The sequence below is a fragment of the Corvus kubaryi genome, unplaced genomic scaffold, assembly GCF_017639235.1.
Source record: "Corvus kubaryi isolate FWS band 111438036 unplaced genomic scaffold, C.kubaryi_AGA036_p1.0 72, whole genome shotgun sequence".
Taxonomy (NCBI): Eukaryota; Metazoa; Chordata; class Aves; order Passeriformes; family Corvidae; genus Corvus; species Corvus kubaryi.
In genome coordinates this window covers 1,167,839-1,182,854 of record NW_024582060.1, presented here as the reverse complement: position 1 = coordinate 1,182,854, position 15,016 = coordinate 1,167,839, and the positions used below count along the sequence as shown (strand labels likewise).

The following is a 15,016-nucleotide window of genomic DNA, read 5'->3' as shown; positions in this document are numbered from 1 at the left end:
GGGCGCTGCAGCGGAGAGCGGGCATGAGCTAATCTCACGGATCCCAAATCTGTGACAAGCAGTGGGCAGGGCTCACCCATCTTAGGGGAAATGGTGGTTTGTGCATGATGTCCACAGCCACCAGTCCCTGCCCAGGGAGGATCAGGAGCCAGCAAGGCTGGGGCCTCTTGAGTTTTTGTAATGAGCTCTATAACTGGGCATTGCCCAGGCACCTTTACAGATGGTGGCAATAAAATATAACTGATCAGCTGAGGGCCACAGTTCTGGCTGTAAGTAATGTTATTAGTGAGCAGTAGAAGATGATGAAGACATGAAAGATTATTCTTCAGATTTATTTCAATGTCACTTTGCTGAGTACCAGTGCTTGGGGAAGAAATCACAGGTACAGGAGAATTAATCACTCTGATCATGCCCTCTGATAAGAACCATAAATGATTCATTGCCTCATGTGAATGGGAAATTCAGTAGCCTGGAGGTAAACATACAATTTAATTCTGTTTCTTAAGGAATGGTAACAAGAAAAAGGAGCAAGAACCAGCTGAACACCCCCGTCCCCTCATGGCACTGTCCATAGTGGGGCTGGCCTAAAGATGCCAGTGGATCATAGAATCATAGAAAGGCTTGGGTTGGAAGGGACCTTAAAAGCTGAGACAAAATGTCCTCTGAACCAAATATACCTCCAGGGAGAGAGTGTTGCCCATGCACCCCAGTGGACTAAGGTGACTCCACTGCAGTAATAGAGAAGAAACTCCTTGGTGGGTAAAGAATTTATTTTTTCTCTCTATTTAGTGTTAAAAAATGCAGTCAACAGTTCTAGTAGTCATTGCTTATCTTGATTCTTGTTGATCCTCTCTTGCTTAATGAGCTCAAAACAGCTCTGAGATCGCTCTTGGACAGTGCAGCACCCAGTGGTGATAAAACCTTCTGCTGTTATTCACTCACAAGGTGAAGTACTGCTTCCCTCGTGCCTTTTGCTATCACCTTGGATCTGTCTGGCTCCGGCGTTTGAGCACCTGCAGGTGAGGAAAGGTGTTGTGCTTTCCTGTGCCTTGGAAATGGCTTACACCAAAGAGCAGTGGTTCACAAACAGTACCTTTATCAAAGAAATGTGTGAAGCAGGGCTCCATATCTCTTCCAGACAGCTTTCCTTCCCCAGGCTCCAGCTGTCCTGCTGTGTGCCGTTCGCTGCAGCACGGGCTGTGATTGTGTGCCCTTCAGTGCAACAGGACCTCAGTCCAAGGCCACCCTCAGCTGGGAGCTGTGCTGCCAGCCAGTTGTGGGACAGCTGCACGTGCAGCAGGAGACCTGCAGGACCTCTTGCAAGTCACTTTGCATCTTCATGCCAGGATTTCTGGTGGCATTCAGAAGAGACAGACATTGTCTCTGTGCACGCATGGCAGCTCCAGAGGCTGCGCGTACATAGGCATGGAAGTGTGGACTCATTCCTGTTGTCCTGTGGCAGCCTTCCTCAGACTGTGGATTCCCTGATAAGGCTTATCTACAGAGTGCCTTGATAGCAGGAGCTGGAGCACCTCAGGCTCTGCAAGTACCACAGCTGAAGGTGAAAGGGTGCCACCTGCCAAGTGCTCATGTGGTTTAAGGGCTCTCTGAAATCTTCTCCTCAAGGTTCTTAGACCACCTGTATCAGTAATAGCAAAGGGTTTTCCTCAGTGTGCCCTGAAACAAATCTGTGCTGCTGCAGTCATGCAGGCAGGAGAAAGGGGAACTTTGGTGGAATTGACCACCTCCTTCTCATCAGACAAAATTCCCATTCTCTGCTGTTCCTCGCTGGCTCTCCTGTTATTGTCCACGGGAGCACACGCAAGAGAATGAAAATTGTGACACCGCACTGATGAAACAGGCTTTGCTGATTACAACAGACAACCAGTCATAATATCTGTAATGAAAGTGGCTGCAAAATTTCCCTGGTAATTTTCCTCAGTCCAATTGCTCACAGAATTAATAGCCCAGCAGAGAACTACTCGAGCAAAGAGGGGTTGCAGAAGAGCACAAATCCCTCACTGTCTTTGTTTTCCTCCATTATCCTCTGGGGGAGACAGGGCATGTTTTAATCCACGACACAATTTGCAGACCAGTTTCAGGAGAACAGTTAGCCAGAGCCCCCTGTCCCTCTCTGCCATGCTCAATAAACCACTTGAACTCCATTTCGATTTAGCCACAAACAAAGTGGTTTCAATAAAATATGCATTCCAGGGAACCATGTTCTTAAGCACACCTTTACGAAGTGCTTCAACATTCTCAGGTGTCAAGTGCGATCTTTTGAGGTCTTTTCTTATTTATTAAGTTTTAGTCTCTCTGGCTGCTATCTTCTCTTCCTTGTTTCAACAAGCTTGGCCCGTCTTGTTCTCTCCCCTTTTTCCTGCAGGATTTATAACCCTTTGTTCTGGCCCTGCTCTGCTTCCAGGCTGCCTCCCCTGAAACACCATGCTCCCAACAGCTTGTGAGTGCTGCAGCTGAGAGCTATCAAGAGCTAAGCAGAGCAGAATAATTGCCTTCCCTGTTTTACACACCCTCGTCCTCTTAACACGACGTAAGACAACAGCTCTGTTTTTTTTCAGGCACTGTCACATTGTTAATTCCTATCCAGCTGATGCGTCTCTGCAGCATCCCTCCCCAGGCAGTATCCACCCTCCTCTTCTGCGTTTGAGCTGCTGCCTCTCCTTTCCCATGTGCACGTGTTCTCCTTTCTCAGGATACACTCAGAACAAGTATTTTGAAAGCTGTTGCTTTTCCCATGCTGTGGAGGAAAAGAAAAGCCAAGTTCTGCTTTCCAAGGCCACCTTGGAATGATGTTTCCTCTTATCACCAAGGTTTAATCATGCCTGGACTCTCTGCCAATCTCAGAAATCACGTAAGAGTTGAGGTTAACTGAGTGGGTCATTTCAAAACAACTGTAGGTGAAAAAAGGATGATGAAACTGGTAACAGACTGGATTTCAGCGAGACATAAAATTCTGCCTAACTCGAGCAAACTGGGGCTGTAAAAAGGATGAAGCTGTGTGCTGATTTAAGTAAACAAAGGTTTGTGGCCTCTTATGTCCCACTTGTGTGGGGAAGCACTTCATTTACACACTCACAAGATGCATGTGTTACTAATTTTTCTAGTAGCATGCTAGATGGTTAAGGACAATTTATCCATCTATTTTCTGTGTTTTCTATTGATTCCCTCTTCATCCTTTGGGATCTTGTATAGTCCCAGTCAGGTCTCAGCCCATGAGGCAAGTAGTTCAGCTACACCTTCTGCAATTCTTTCCCTTCACGCTGAGCACAGATTATTCAAATGCTTTCGATTCGTTTTTTCTTTAACCCTACCACTTTGTGACCCTGCCTGTAATTCATTCATTCTTTTCTTTGTTTCTTATTACTTCAGTGGGTACTCAGGCACTACAATATTGTCCTTTTGATGATAAAGTATGGAGGCTCTAAAGCATCTCTGCCTTACCATTTCCCTCTGTTTTTTATCATCTGGCATCATATTATTTTTACTCCCTTTCTTGCTTCTTCTCTGAACACTTATAAATTGTTTCTTGATTCCAGTCACGTTTTTATGGACCTGGATTCTACAGCATATTTTTCAGGGTATGCAAACCTCAGACTTTCCTGTTTACCAGTTCCTACTATTTTGCTTAATGCCCTTTCTTGTTTCTTCTTCACTGGCTTTGTTTTCTTGACTACTGCAGATTTTTCTCCCCATGAGACGCTTTGCACCAAGTTTGAATTTTCAGTAGTTCTGGAGGCCATTCCAGAGGCAGGTCTGCATAATAATGGGGCATGAGGAGATGGAGAGGGGCTGCTCAGTGCCCTGGTCAGATGTGCACATAATCAGCACGCGTGCCTGCGCATCTCTGAGCGATGCTGATGGTTCCTCTTGCTTCACTAGGAGCTCTGTGCCAGCCTGTAACTGCAGAGTAAGAGGCAATGAGCAAACAAGGGAGTACCAGAGACTGTGACCCTGAATTAATGAGATCATGCCTGTTAGTCCTGGCAACGTGACTGAAGTTATATAGGAGAACACACAGCCCTGTGCCTCCTTCACAGACCCAGCTCTAGCCTGCATTCCTTCAGACATCTCTTCTGTGGACATGCTATTCCTCACCTCCCCTTCGTTCACGCTCCTGAGACTGCAGTCAGAGCAGGGAATTATGCTCAGAGCTTGATGTGAGTGCTGTCAGATCGTTTGCTACAGCTGCAGCCAGTCACAAAGGACCTAAAAACCAGGGATTACCTCTTGTTCGTTTGTTTTCTAAATCTGTCTTTTTAATCTCCATTTCTATGACACTGATGATCTCATTTTCCCTGTTGAAAATATCATCTACTCCTGTAATTAGGAGATTGCTGGTTCTGATACAACGTCTAATTTCTCAGTATCTCAGTATTATGAGTTCTGAAGTAAGCTTCATGAAGAAATCTTAAGTAGTTTGATGAAATGGTGGGTGACCTTAATTAAGTGTTAATTTAATAATAATCTGAACAAACATGTTGTAGATTGCAACAGTTTGGAATAAGCTGCTTTCGTACCCAGGTTCATGTATCTGTGACCTGAGCCTCATTCTGACAGGATCTCCTGCACCCTGTGCCTCCCTGGTGGACACTCACACTGTCTGTTCTCTCTGCTAATCTGCACCCACTTGATCTCTGTCCTAGAAATAGCTCACTTGAGGCTCTGGTTTTTTCCTACCTGCTGGTCTTTAGCAGAATCCCATGTGGCTCTCACCTGCTTTTCTCCTTTGGCTTGCTCCTAAGAGCATCCTGTGCTTGTTCCTGTTGTACACCCTCAGCCTTTACTGTCTGTCTCCCCTCTGAATGTGGGGACAGAAGGGAGGAGGAGCACATCCAAATGCCTCACCCTGACTCGGTATTTCCCACGGATGTTTCACCTGAGAACAACCCACTAGGAATGACCCTATTCCAGCACCCTTCTCACTTATGGTCATCTGTCCTGGTCCTGGACACTGCTACAAGCAGTGGCACAGCCAGAGAGGGGTTTATCCCTGTGGTCATTCAGAAGCTGTTGAATCCATGCTTCCTGCAGTGTAGTTGTAGGTGCAGTGCAGTGTAAAGCTGGAGGAGGCAGGACTGATAACACAGATGGTGGTGGAAGGTGACGTTATGGTGATATCAGCACTGAACCTGGTAATTTCATGATAAGGGACAATCACAGATGTAATTGTAGGAGTGGTGAAATTACTGGGGAGGTCTGGGCTTAGAGCTGGCTTTGAGGTATTCGTGGTTGTGATGTTAATCTGCAGTGCAACCACAGGACCAGCCACGTTGGTAAAGGCATTTGTCTGTCATAACATAGCGTTAGCAAACCCAAAAGGAGTTGTAAATTGAGCCCTAAAGCATCTAAAAACTCCCGATTCATGGTGTGTGCTCTTGCTCCCCCATGCAGGGATTTCATTTTATGCAATTAATCTTGCCACTTGGATACCTTTTTTCTCATTTATAAGATATGACTATTCTCTCCAGTTTAAAATTGCTGCTGTTTGATGTAACCTTAGTCACCCTTCAGTTGGGCTCCTGTATACTCTCCATCCTGCGCTATTGCCTCTCATTAATCTTCGTTATCAGGGGACCTGCCATGTCTCCTTCTTCCCATAATGTTTTAGCTCTGCATCAGTTTCTGTACCCTCCTCTGTTGATCAGGCTTTTCCTTGCTCAGGGCATAGAAGCAGTGAGAGACAGCACAAGGAGGAGCTCAGAGTGCCACCGAGCTGGGAGCTGCAGCGAAGTGGCTGCTCGGTTTTGTCCCTGGGATGTCCTCAGCTGCCCCTGCTGCTGGCTTTAACACTCTGTTGGTGCTGCATAAGGCCCTCAGTTCTCTAGAGCGGGTACCTGAGGGCATGGGAGGCACACGGCTCTGCAGGAGCAGGACACAGGCAGCATTCCAAGGCTGCTTCTGCCTGGCTGGACAGGCAGGGTCTGGCTTGCTTGTAGGAGCAAGTCTGCCCAACACCTCTGCAGGTGCCCTTGGGAGCACGTCAGCATTTGTACCAGAGTCCTGGTGCGCTTCTGCTCTGCCTTAAATATCACCTTTGCATAGGTAATAGGTCATCTGTCATGTCAGTGTAGGGCCTCTCTATCTGGCATATCCATAACCTTTCCCAGCTCCAGTGGCAGTAGCCTTCTTTTTTCATATGCTCCTGCCTTTCTTTGCTATTCTTTGGCAGATTGATGGATTCACCCTGAAATAATGAGTCTGATTTCCCACTCCTCTCACATTTTCGGCCATAAAGAGTGACAGTTATTGCTGTCAAATCAGAATTGCCATGTTTATGGTCGATCTATAGTTGTTTTGCATAAACTAATGCAACTGTGCAAGATGTGAAGCAGCAGGGAATCGCACCCTTCCTCCACAACACTTATCTTCTCCTCATTATTTTACTTCTGCAAAGCCTCCTGTGTCTGCATGTGCCTGGCAGGGCTGTATAAATAAAAAATTTATATGCAGTGCGCAAACACAATCCTCTTTCTGAGCAGTGTGAGGGTTGTGAGTGGAAGTCAGGATCTGGCCCACCGTGAATAAATAGGGTGCAGTTACTCAGAAGCAGCCTGTGCTGGGATAAGCAGTGCTCTCCCTCTCTGTCTGCAGTTCAGAGATGCTGGCCAAGGAGGTCTGTGTAACCAAGCCATCATGCTGATCACCGACGGAGCCGTGGAGGATTATGAAGCTGTGTTTGAAAAATACAACTGGCCCGATCGGAAGGTTTGTCTGGGAAGTGATAAATAGAAAGGGAGGGGAAAGAAGCCAGGGTATCAGGCACAGCTGAGCATTCACATATTCCAGTACCTGCCTACCCGTGTGCTCCTGACTGTAAATGCAAACCAAGCAGCCAGGCGGGAGCATACTGCGGTGATTCCCGAGGTGAGAGGATTACAAACACGCATCTCTAGGTCAGGGAAGCTTTTCTTTTTCGTACACTTTCTTTTCTAAAGGTGTGGGCAATCAAAACGTTCTCCTGATGAGATTATAAAGACTGACTGGAGTATTTCAAAATTTAAAACCAACTTTTGCAGAGAGTTTTAATCCCATGCAGGACTGTTTATAATTGGTCCTGTTCGGGAAAGGTTTGGCTATTACCAGTTCTTATGGTGGCCAGGGGAATGATCCGAACACCCTCTCTAGGTGCCTTCCAGCCCTCTTTACTCTGATGTCTGTGATTACAGGCTTGCACTAGCAGAGCTGACTGTGCAAGTGGAATAGACCACTGCTCATCCTAAACCCTTCTGATTTATTTGTTTATCTCATCCCAGCAATGCACAAAGGCGGAGAAGCAGCCTACTGAGAGACCAAAGCAGGGGGCTGTTGAAACAGTTTATTTCAGGATTGGCTCTTTTCTTGGTGGTCAAACTCAAGAGAAATGGTAAACCTCTCTCTAAATGATTCATGTGGGCAGCTGTTCCCCTGGGTAAAGGATTCCTGGGAGCTGTAAACCTCTCTGCATTTGGTTGCTGACTGCCTGGCAGAGCTGCTATCATAAAATCAAGCAGAATTTGCACTTTTGCTTTGTTATTCAGATGATCTCAGGTGCTACTTGGCTTTCTGGCCTTACTGTAATAGGAAATTAAGTTCCAGGCCACAAAACAGGAAACAAATGGCACAAGAGGCTCCTGTCTCTGTGAAGGCAGAGCTACTGCTCTCGCCACATTCACACCAGTGGAAAAGGGGATGCCAAACTTCAGCCACTTGGATTTGGTAGCACGTTACAGCCTAATTCTCCTGTCCTTGCATCCTTGTTCCCAGGTCCGGGTGTTCACGTACCTCATCGGACGGGAGGTCACTTTTGCCCCGAATGTGAAATGGATCGCCTGCAACAACAAAGGTGCCGTGTGGCAGCGGTTCCCAGTCTCCATCTCGCACGTCACGCGTGGGCTGCAGCCAGTCCTGCACCCCTCTAAGGCTTACCCACTACTGCTGGGGCCCACGAGCCCTTGCTTGGAAGACACCTAAGGAAAAAGCAGACCCTGCTGGCCCACATGAAGGGTGCCTGTGTCCAACTAACACAAGTCCTCCGTGCTGAGCCACTGCATTTTCCTGTCACCGTGCCAAGGGACACTATGACCGAGATTCATGCTGGCTGTAGTCCACCTAAGTCCCTGTGCTTATTGTGTCCCAGTTGCTGGCTTTTGACAATCTGTCTAAAGCTCTGTCAGAGAGCCTGACATCTTTTGGCTGAGATATAAAACAAACACTGCTGCTTTAAAGATTTTACAGCAATTTTCACAAGGTCTGCAGGTTAACCCCTGTATCCCGGCCAAATTCTTTGTGTGTAAGTGGTTTTCACTGAGGCACCAAAATAGCTTGTTAATCCCACCCCAAACCCACTGTTCTCTCTAACTAGCATGAAATTATGTGAATGAGAAAATCCATCCACAGTAGGTGAGTCACCTCTATGCATTGGGGCCAGTTAAAAAGGTCAAGTTAGCACTGTCAGAGTCTGCAAGAGTAAAGGAAGAAAGGGAGGGGGGAGAAAAGCCATCCATGTTTGGGAGTGACCTGGCCTCTGGAGACAGGGATGCTTGTTACATCAGTGTCCTGTTTAAACAGGGAAAGGAAGGGAAAACTGAAGCTGAGTGTCGGATACAAACTGTTTTCCACCCTGAGCAGTGGTTCCAGCAGACCATGAAAGGCATGGGAGCATTTGCTGCTGAAAACTGTTGACAGGAGAGTTGCTGGCCTGCAGAATGTCTGTGAGCTGGGGATGCTCAAGGCTCAAGCATTCATCTAATTAGCACTATGAATTACACTTAAATGTTTTCAGGTTTTGTTAAATGAAACAAACCCCTGGGTTTCAGATTGCGTATTCAGCCAGAAGATCAGTGACAGAGAAATCATGGTACTGTTGGTTCACTGTGAAACGTCAGAATGGGTTCTTCTGAATAACCAGAGAACAAAAATGTGCTCTTTGCACTTGGGTTCTCACTTACCAGATCTGAGCTGTGCAGAAGGCTCCCTGATTTTGGTTCTTCTGTTTCGGTGCATTGTATAACTCTTGTGGTCCTTGTTTTCGAGCACACTAGGTCTGTTTCCACATCACAAAGCTTGTCAGAACACAAGCCCTTTCACATGACAGTGTTTTCCTAGTGGTAGGAAGGTTTTCCATCTATCTGATGTGCTCTACACCAAGTACAACCAATGCCTGTGGTGAGAAGCAGGACACAAGAATCCTCATGCCATTACTCTGTGTTAGCACTTCTAACCAGCAGCTGGTTTTAAGGACCTTTTGGTAACTTGAAAACATTCTTCCCCTGTATTGTGTTGTAGTTTTAGACTGTTACAGGTGCAACTGCAGGGACAAAGCTTTGGAAATAGGTAACTTGCCCTTTTTATTCTGCTTCCAATGTGCAGATGGAAGTAGTTGCCATCCTTGGATGTAAAGCTAGGCAGACTGAAGAGTGCTGGAAAAAATCTGGAAGAGGAGGTGGGAATTTGGTCTTAATATAAAATAGGGCAGGGCAAGTGGGTAGCCTGGTAAAACACTTTGCTTGTGTATGTTTGGCCTTCCAGACTAAAGGCAGCCTGATCAGTGGAAGGTTTTCCTGAGACTCAAAGCAACATTTTTCATCTGCTTTGCACAAATCTGGTTATATCAAGACTCTCATCTTGCACATTGCTTCAGCATTTTTAGAAGAGCAGAGCCACTGCTGTGAAACTCTAGATTTCCACAGAAGCTTGTGGATGCAAGGCATGTCAAGGCCCATTTTACAAAGAGCAGATTATTCCCCTGGGTAGATACAGCCTTTGACATCCAGTTTTCTAGCTTTGCACTCATTTAGAAATAGGGGAGACGTGTCAGCAGAGTGACTCACACCTCTGTTTCTCCACAAAGGCTACTATACTCAGATCTCCACGCTGGCAGATGTCCAGGAGAATGTCATGGAGTACCTGCACGTGCTCAGCCGGCCCATGGTCATCAACCACGACCACGACATCATCTGGACCGAAGCCTACATGGACAGCGCGGTAAGGGCCTCGAGCACAAGTCAAAACCTAAATAAACTCCTGACATTTAGGTAAAACGAGGCAGGAGTTGGTTGATTGATAGAAATTAGTGGTCTCTGGCTCTACTGACATGGACAATATTTCTTTTCTGCTTGCTTCTGGAGCTAAGATGTGTATGCAGGCTCAGATCTGAATCTGCAGTGACTCACATGCCCAGGACTAATCACACAGGCACAACATCACTTAAGTAGTGCTTCTGTGCAAGCAGGTTACCTTCTAAAGGATTATTCACAGAATAGATTATTCATGGCTCAGGGTAGGGTCACAGAGATTGATTTCCTCCAGCCCAGTCTCTGACTGCAAATTGTTTGCTACTCAAAGATACAGATTTCAGCTGGGGCAGCAGGCTCACTCTTTCCTTCCTTAAACTAGCATGACCCGACTCACCACAGTGGTCCTGAGCCCAGCCCTGTGGGCAAAGGACACATTGCAAAGGACCAGACAGTCAGCACTCCCAGTGCCCCCTGCTTTGTCTCAGGCCTGCCCTGTGGGAAGACATTTGGCTCTGTGAGGGTGACATGGGGTTATCTTCTGCTGCCTGAACTGTGCCAAGTGAGGGCTGGGACATGGTACTAATCAAAACCTCCAGAAATGGTACTAATTACCCAGGAAGTTTATTTTATCAGCAGACTTGCCACCCCTGGCACTGGTGTATAGGGTCGCACTTCCCAAGGCAGCCACAGGGATTTGTTTGCCGCACATTATTTTCTGCATCTCTTTTCGTGCCTCTTGTCTTGGCTTGCCATTCTCTTCCTCTGTCCCTTCCTCTCCTGTCTTTGATTCATTCCTGCATTCATGTATTCATTTATGTGTTCGTCCATGTCTCTCACCAGCTGCCACAGTCTGAGGAGGTAACTGCACCCTGTGTTTTGTGAGCGTGCTGTTTCCCCAGTGCCCGTCAGTGTGAGAGTGCTGGCCTCCACAGCCACAGCTGGCCTGTACATCTGGAGGGGGTGGGGGCTGCAGCACGCAGAGTCCTCTCACGCTGGCAAGGAGAGGAAGTGCTGGATGTACTGGAGAGCTGTGCTGTGCTGTTGGTTCAGAGTAGGTAGGGCTGTGTTGTGCAGTAGTTTAATTCACCTGATCTCGTGTCCCCTTTGTCCAAGAAGTGCAGGAGAAGTTTGCTTGCTGTGTGTTAGTGTGAGTCTTGCTGTGAACGGGAAGTTTCCACAAAAAATCATCCAGCCTAGTAACTCAAGATACCAAGTTCAAATCTCCATCAAGTGACCCTATAGGTTATTGGCTGGCTCCTTTATGGCTCCCAGCATGTTCTGTAATAGGGACAGGAGGTCCTTCCTTGCCTTCCTTACTTGACCAAATGAGAGATGGAATGATGGATGCTACTGGCAGCAAAGGATTAGAGTCTTTTGATAGCTAGGCATGTTTGGGAGACTCCTTTGCATATGGCTTGCCTGTTTTACCTCCTCTCATGTGTGCTTTTGGAGCATCTGTCTTCTGTTGAATTGGGAGCATCTGTTATGCCATTATACACGCATGTCCCATGTCCCTCATAGAGATAGCTCACTGTGGTGTTATCTGTTGGATCATGATTTTGTCTCTTTTTCCTAAGCTTAGAGGGTTGAGTGACAAGTATATATAAGTAGGCTTTGTGTGTATTTGTGTCATTTAAATATTTGTCTGTGGTGTTTTTCGTTTGTGGTGTTCATATGTTTGTAGTGTAGATGATACCTTGTTTGTGGTTTTGCTCATATTTGCGTTGCTTTTCTCTGTGCTGTGCTCCTTGTTGGTGGTTTTTGCACTCATTGTGGAAGTGCTCATGTGTACACTCTTAAAGAGTGGTGGATATGAATTGTGCCACCGCTACTACACGTTCCTGTCTCTTCATTAAAACAACTCTTCAACGCATTTCACTGGCTTTCATCCCATCCTCATCACCCCACACGAGCAAGCGTCCATCCCACAACCCAGTATTTAAAAGTGCTGCCATCTGTTCTTCAAGAAGTGTGGGAGGCAAGGAGGTGGCCAATTGCAGTCAACATCTGGGTCCTTGGGAATTGCAGCGCCTTTCCCTGGGGCTCTCTGGGGTCCTGCACTCGCTAACACCCATCCTGTTGTCCCGTGGCAGCTCTTTGCATCGCAGGCTCAGAGCCTGTTGCTCATGACGACAGTGGCCATGCCCGTCTTCAGCAAGAAGAATGAGACGGTGAGTGAGTGGGCGTGGGCTCGCTCTCCTCTGCCGGCAGAGGGCACGGGATGCAGCGGGACTTGTGGGGTTTTAAAGGGCCTCTGAATGAACATCCAGCCATTAGGGAAGGCAGCAGACCTCTGGCAGGGTGCATGGCTGATAATTTATCTGTCAGAATGATAGTCCATCATTTCCTCTGGATGCTATTTCTTCAAAATACCCCTTAAATACAACACTTCTCCTTGTTTTATCCGTTCCATTTTCAGAGCCTAGTTCACAGACCCTAAAATTTCAGGCTGGAAGAGGTGATTACCTCTTCTAGTGATTACCTCTTCTAGTGATTACCTTGTCTAGTCTGCATTTTATTGCAGATCTTTACATCTCACATAGATGAGCTAAATACCCTGGTTTTGGCAAAAGCATCACTGAAGAAAGGCATCCAGCCCCAAGCTCTCTCCACTGTGGTTTCTAACTCTTCATGAAAAACTGGTGTCTAAATTCCGCTTTTAATTTGTCTGACCTCACCTTCCTGTCATAATGGCTTCCTCTGTTAGATTAAAAAGCCTGTACCCTTTAGTAAGTTCTCGTGGGAAGTATCTTCTACACTGCCATAAAGTCAAACCTGTCCATGTTGATAAGATTAAAAGGTTGAATCATTTAGATTATTTGATAAGGGCATTTCCTCTGGGGTTTGAAACCCTTTAGACACTCTTTTCTGCACCATTTCTAACTTCTCAGCATCCTTTTAAATTGGAAAATGGTACCTTACCATTGCTGTATGAGGGACAGACTCTTCATCCAGGTCCTACAAACAACTGTCTGCCTTCTCCACCTGGGGCTGGCCTTAGCCTGCATTAGCACAGCACTGCAGTGGGAGCCTGTGTGTAATTCTCCATCGTGCTCTCCAGATGCTCATTAAACAACCAGATCCCCATGTCATGGAGGGGAGATATCCTTTTTTCTAGGTTAACAGTTTTGTATTTGGCATTTGATTTAGTTGGCCCAATTTATCAACCCATTCATGTTGGTTTGCATTATTGTCTTGACCTTATTGGTATTTACACATACTGAATGCAGGGGTTGCCCTCAAACCTTGTTCCCAGTGATTTTATGTTACTTCTGAATCGCAGTAACCAATACTGACTAGTGTTGTGTAGAAATACTCTTCTGCATAAACACTGGAATAACCTCTTTGGACTTTTTGAAGTATGTTAATTGGTTTTGAATAAACACATTCTCACAAGCCTAGAGGGGACAGGTGAGAGACTACTAGGGAGACAATAATGTGTTTTCAGGTAGAAAGCTACCCAGGTCTTGCTTCTGAAAATGGATTCTCCTTTGTTTTAAAGCGATCCCATGGCATTCTTCTGGGTGTGGTGGGCTCCGATGTACCACTGAGAGAGCTGTTAAAACTTGCTCCACGGTATAAGGTAAGACTGAGCTAATGCAATTTGCTCCTTTGCACAGCAGAGTCACTACTCATACTTCCACGGGCATGACTGAAAAGCCATTTCTCTGCTCTGCAGAAAAAAACTACCAGCATAAAGGAAGAGTTGTTCAGTGGAGTGGTGTGTGGTTTCTGTACAGCACATATGAAATCATTCACTATTACAAGCTTTTAGGCTGCTTCAGGAAAACAAGGACTGGGTGATCCAGCAGGTTGGCAAAAGGTCATAGAACCTTCGCATGCTGATGGTCACCAACCTAGATCCCTCAGAGATGACAGCCTTAGAAGAATTAAAGTTTTATATCCAGTTCCCAGTGGGCAAGAGTTGCCATGCCAGCTGGCAAAAAATGTTCTCGTTTCACTGTCAATATTCTTAGCAGAAAAACTGAGGGCTGAATGGATTGTGGAGAGCCAACTCTCCTGTCATGCCTAGAGGTTCCTTTCTCCAGATCAGCATGATGGTTTCTTGGCAGGACAGCATACAGAAAGTTGGCTCTCACTCAGTGCAGTACCTGGATAGAGTATTTGCTCTCCAGAATTGTTAGTCAAAAAACTTGCCATTAGCTCTACGTTCAGTGTATCTTAAAAAAAATGTTCATCCCTAGGAAATTCCCCCAGAGGTGCACTGTTTGGTTTGGTTTCTGCTGTAAATTCCATGCAGTGACCCTTTGCTCAGTCAGGCTGCACACCAGGAGACAACAAGCACATCCAAGGACCACCATGAAATCTGGCAATTTGAGCCAACATTTCAAGTTCTCGGTTTCTCTTAAATAACTATCAGACAACTACTACCAGTGAGGCAGTTGTCCAGAATCCGATTGCTGAAGACTCACAGGACTGAAAGTGCTGTCAGAAGCTGTGAATTTCTGTGGCACTTCCAGACATGGATGCAGGGCAGACCATGAACAGGCAGCTGCAGGAAATGATCCTTCGGACAACCCTGGGACTGTGCATGCCAGGGTGCCTGCCTTCAGCATGCAAAGCTGGCTGGTCTGGGCCAATTTTTGTATGATTATGGTCTGTATACGAATAATGCCTTTTCATCTTCCTTTCTCCGTGTCACTCAAAGGACAGATAGACAATAATTTTTCTTCTGGGCTAAGGAGGGTTACTGTCCTTTCCTCCAAGCAGTGCCAGGAAAGGAGGGGGAAAAAATTTGGATTTCCTCATATCAGAGGCAGGACACATCTTCTCAGAAACTCTTCCAACTCCAGACCAGTTTGGAAATGTAGGATCCTCAACTCGAATTCCCTGGCATATGGGTTCCAAAAGGACCAGTTCCAGAGTCCCAGCCCTCTGGAGCTTGTACATTAACGATCGTGCTTTTACTGGGCTGGGAAATTTCAGCTTTTACGGGCCAAAAAAGAAATTTGCTGATCCAGTGTCTTGGTTTCATTCTT

General features: G+C 46.3%; 1 protein-coding gene across 1 annotated transcript in view; it reads left to right on the top strand.

Moving 5' to 3' along the window:
* The window catches only part of CACNA2D4 (calcium voltage-gated channel auxiliary subunit alpha2delta 4), a 122,077-nt gene that overhangs the window by 20,291 nt on the left and 86,770 nt on the right, over positions 1 to 15,016 (top strand). The window contains exons 11-15 of the mRNA XM_042050150.1: positions 6,613 to 6,726; positions 7,765 to 7,843; positions 9,851 to 9,984; positions 12,110 to 12,187; positions 13,519 to 13,599. Of these exons, the coding sequence (XP_041906084.1) occupies positions 6,613 to 6,726; positions 7,765 to 7,843; positions 9,851 to 9,984; positions 12,110 to 12,187; positions 13,519 to 13,599 (486 nt within the window). The remainder of the gene's footprint in view (positions 1 to 6,612; positions 6,727 to 7,764; positions 7,844 to 9,850; positions 9,985 to 12,109; positions 12,188 to 13,518; positions 13,600 to 15,016) is intronic.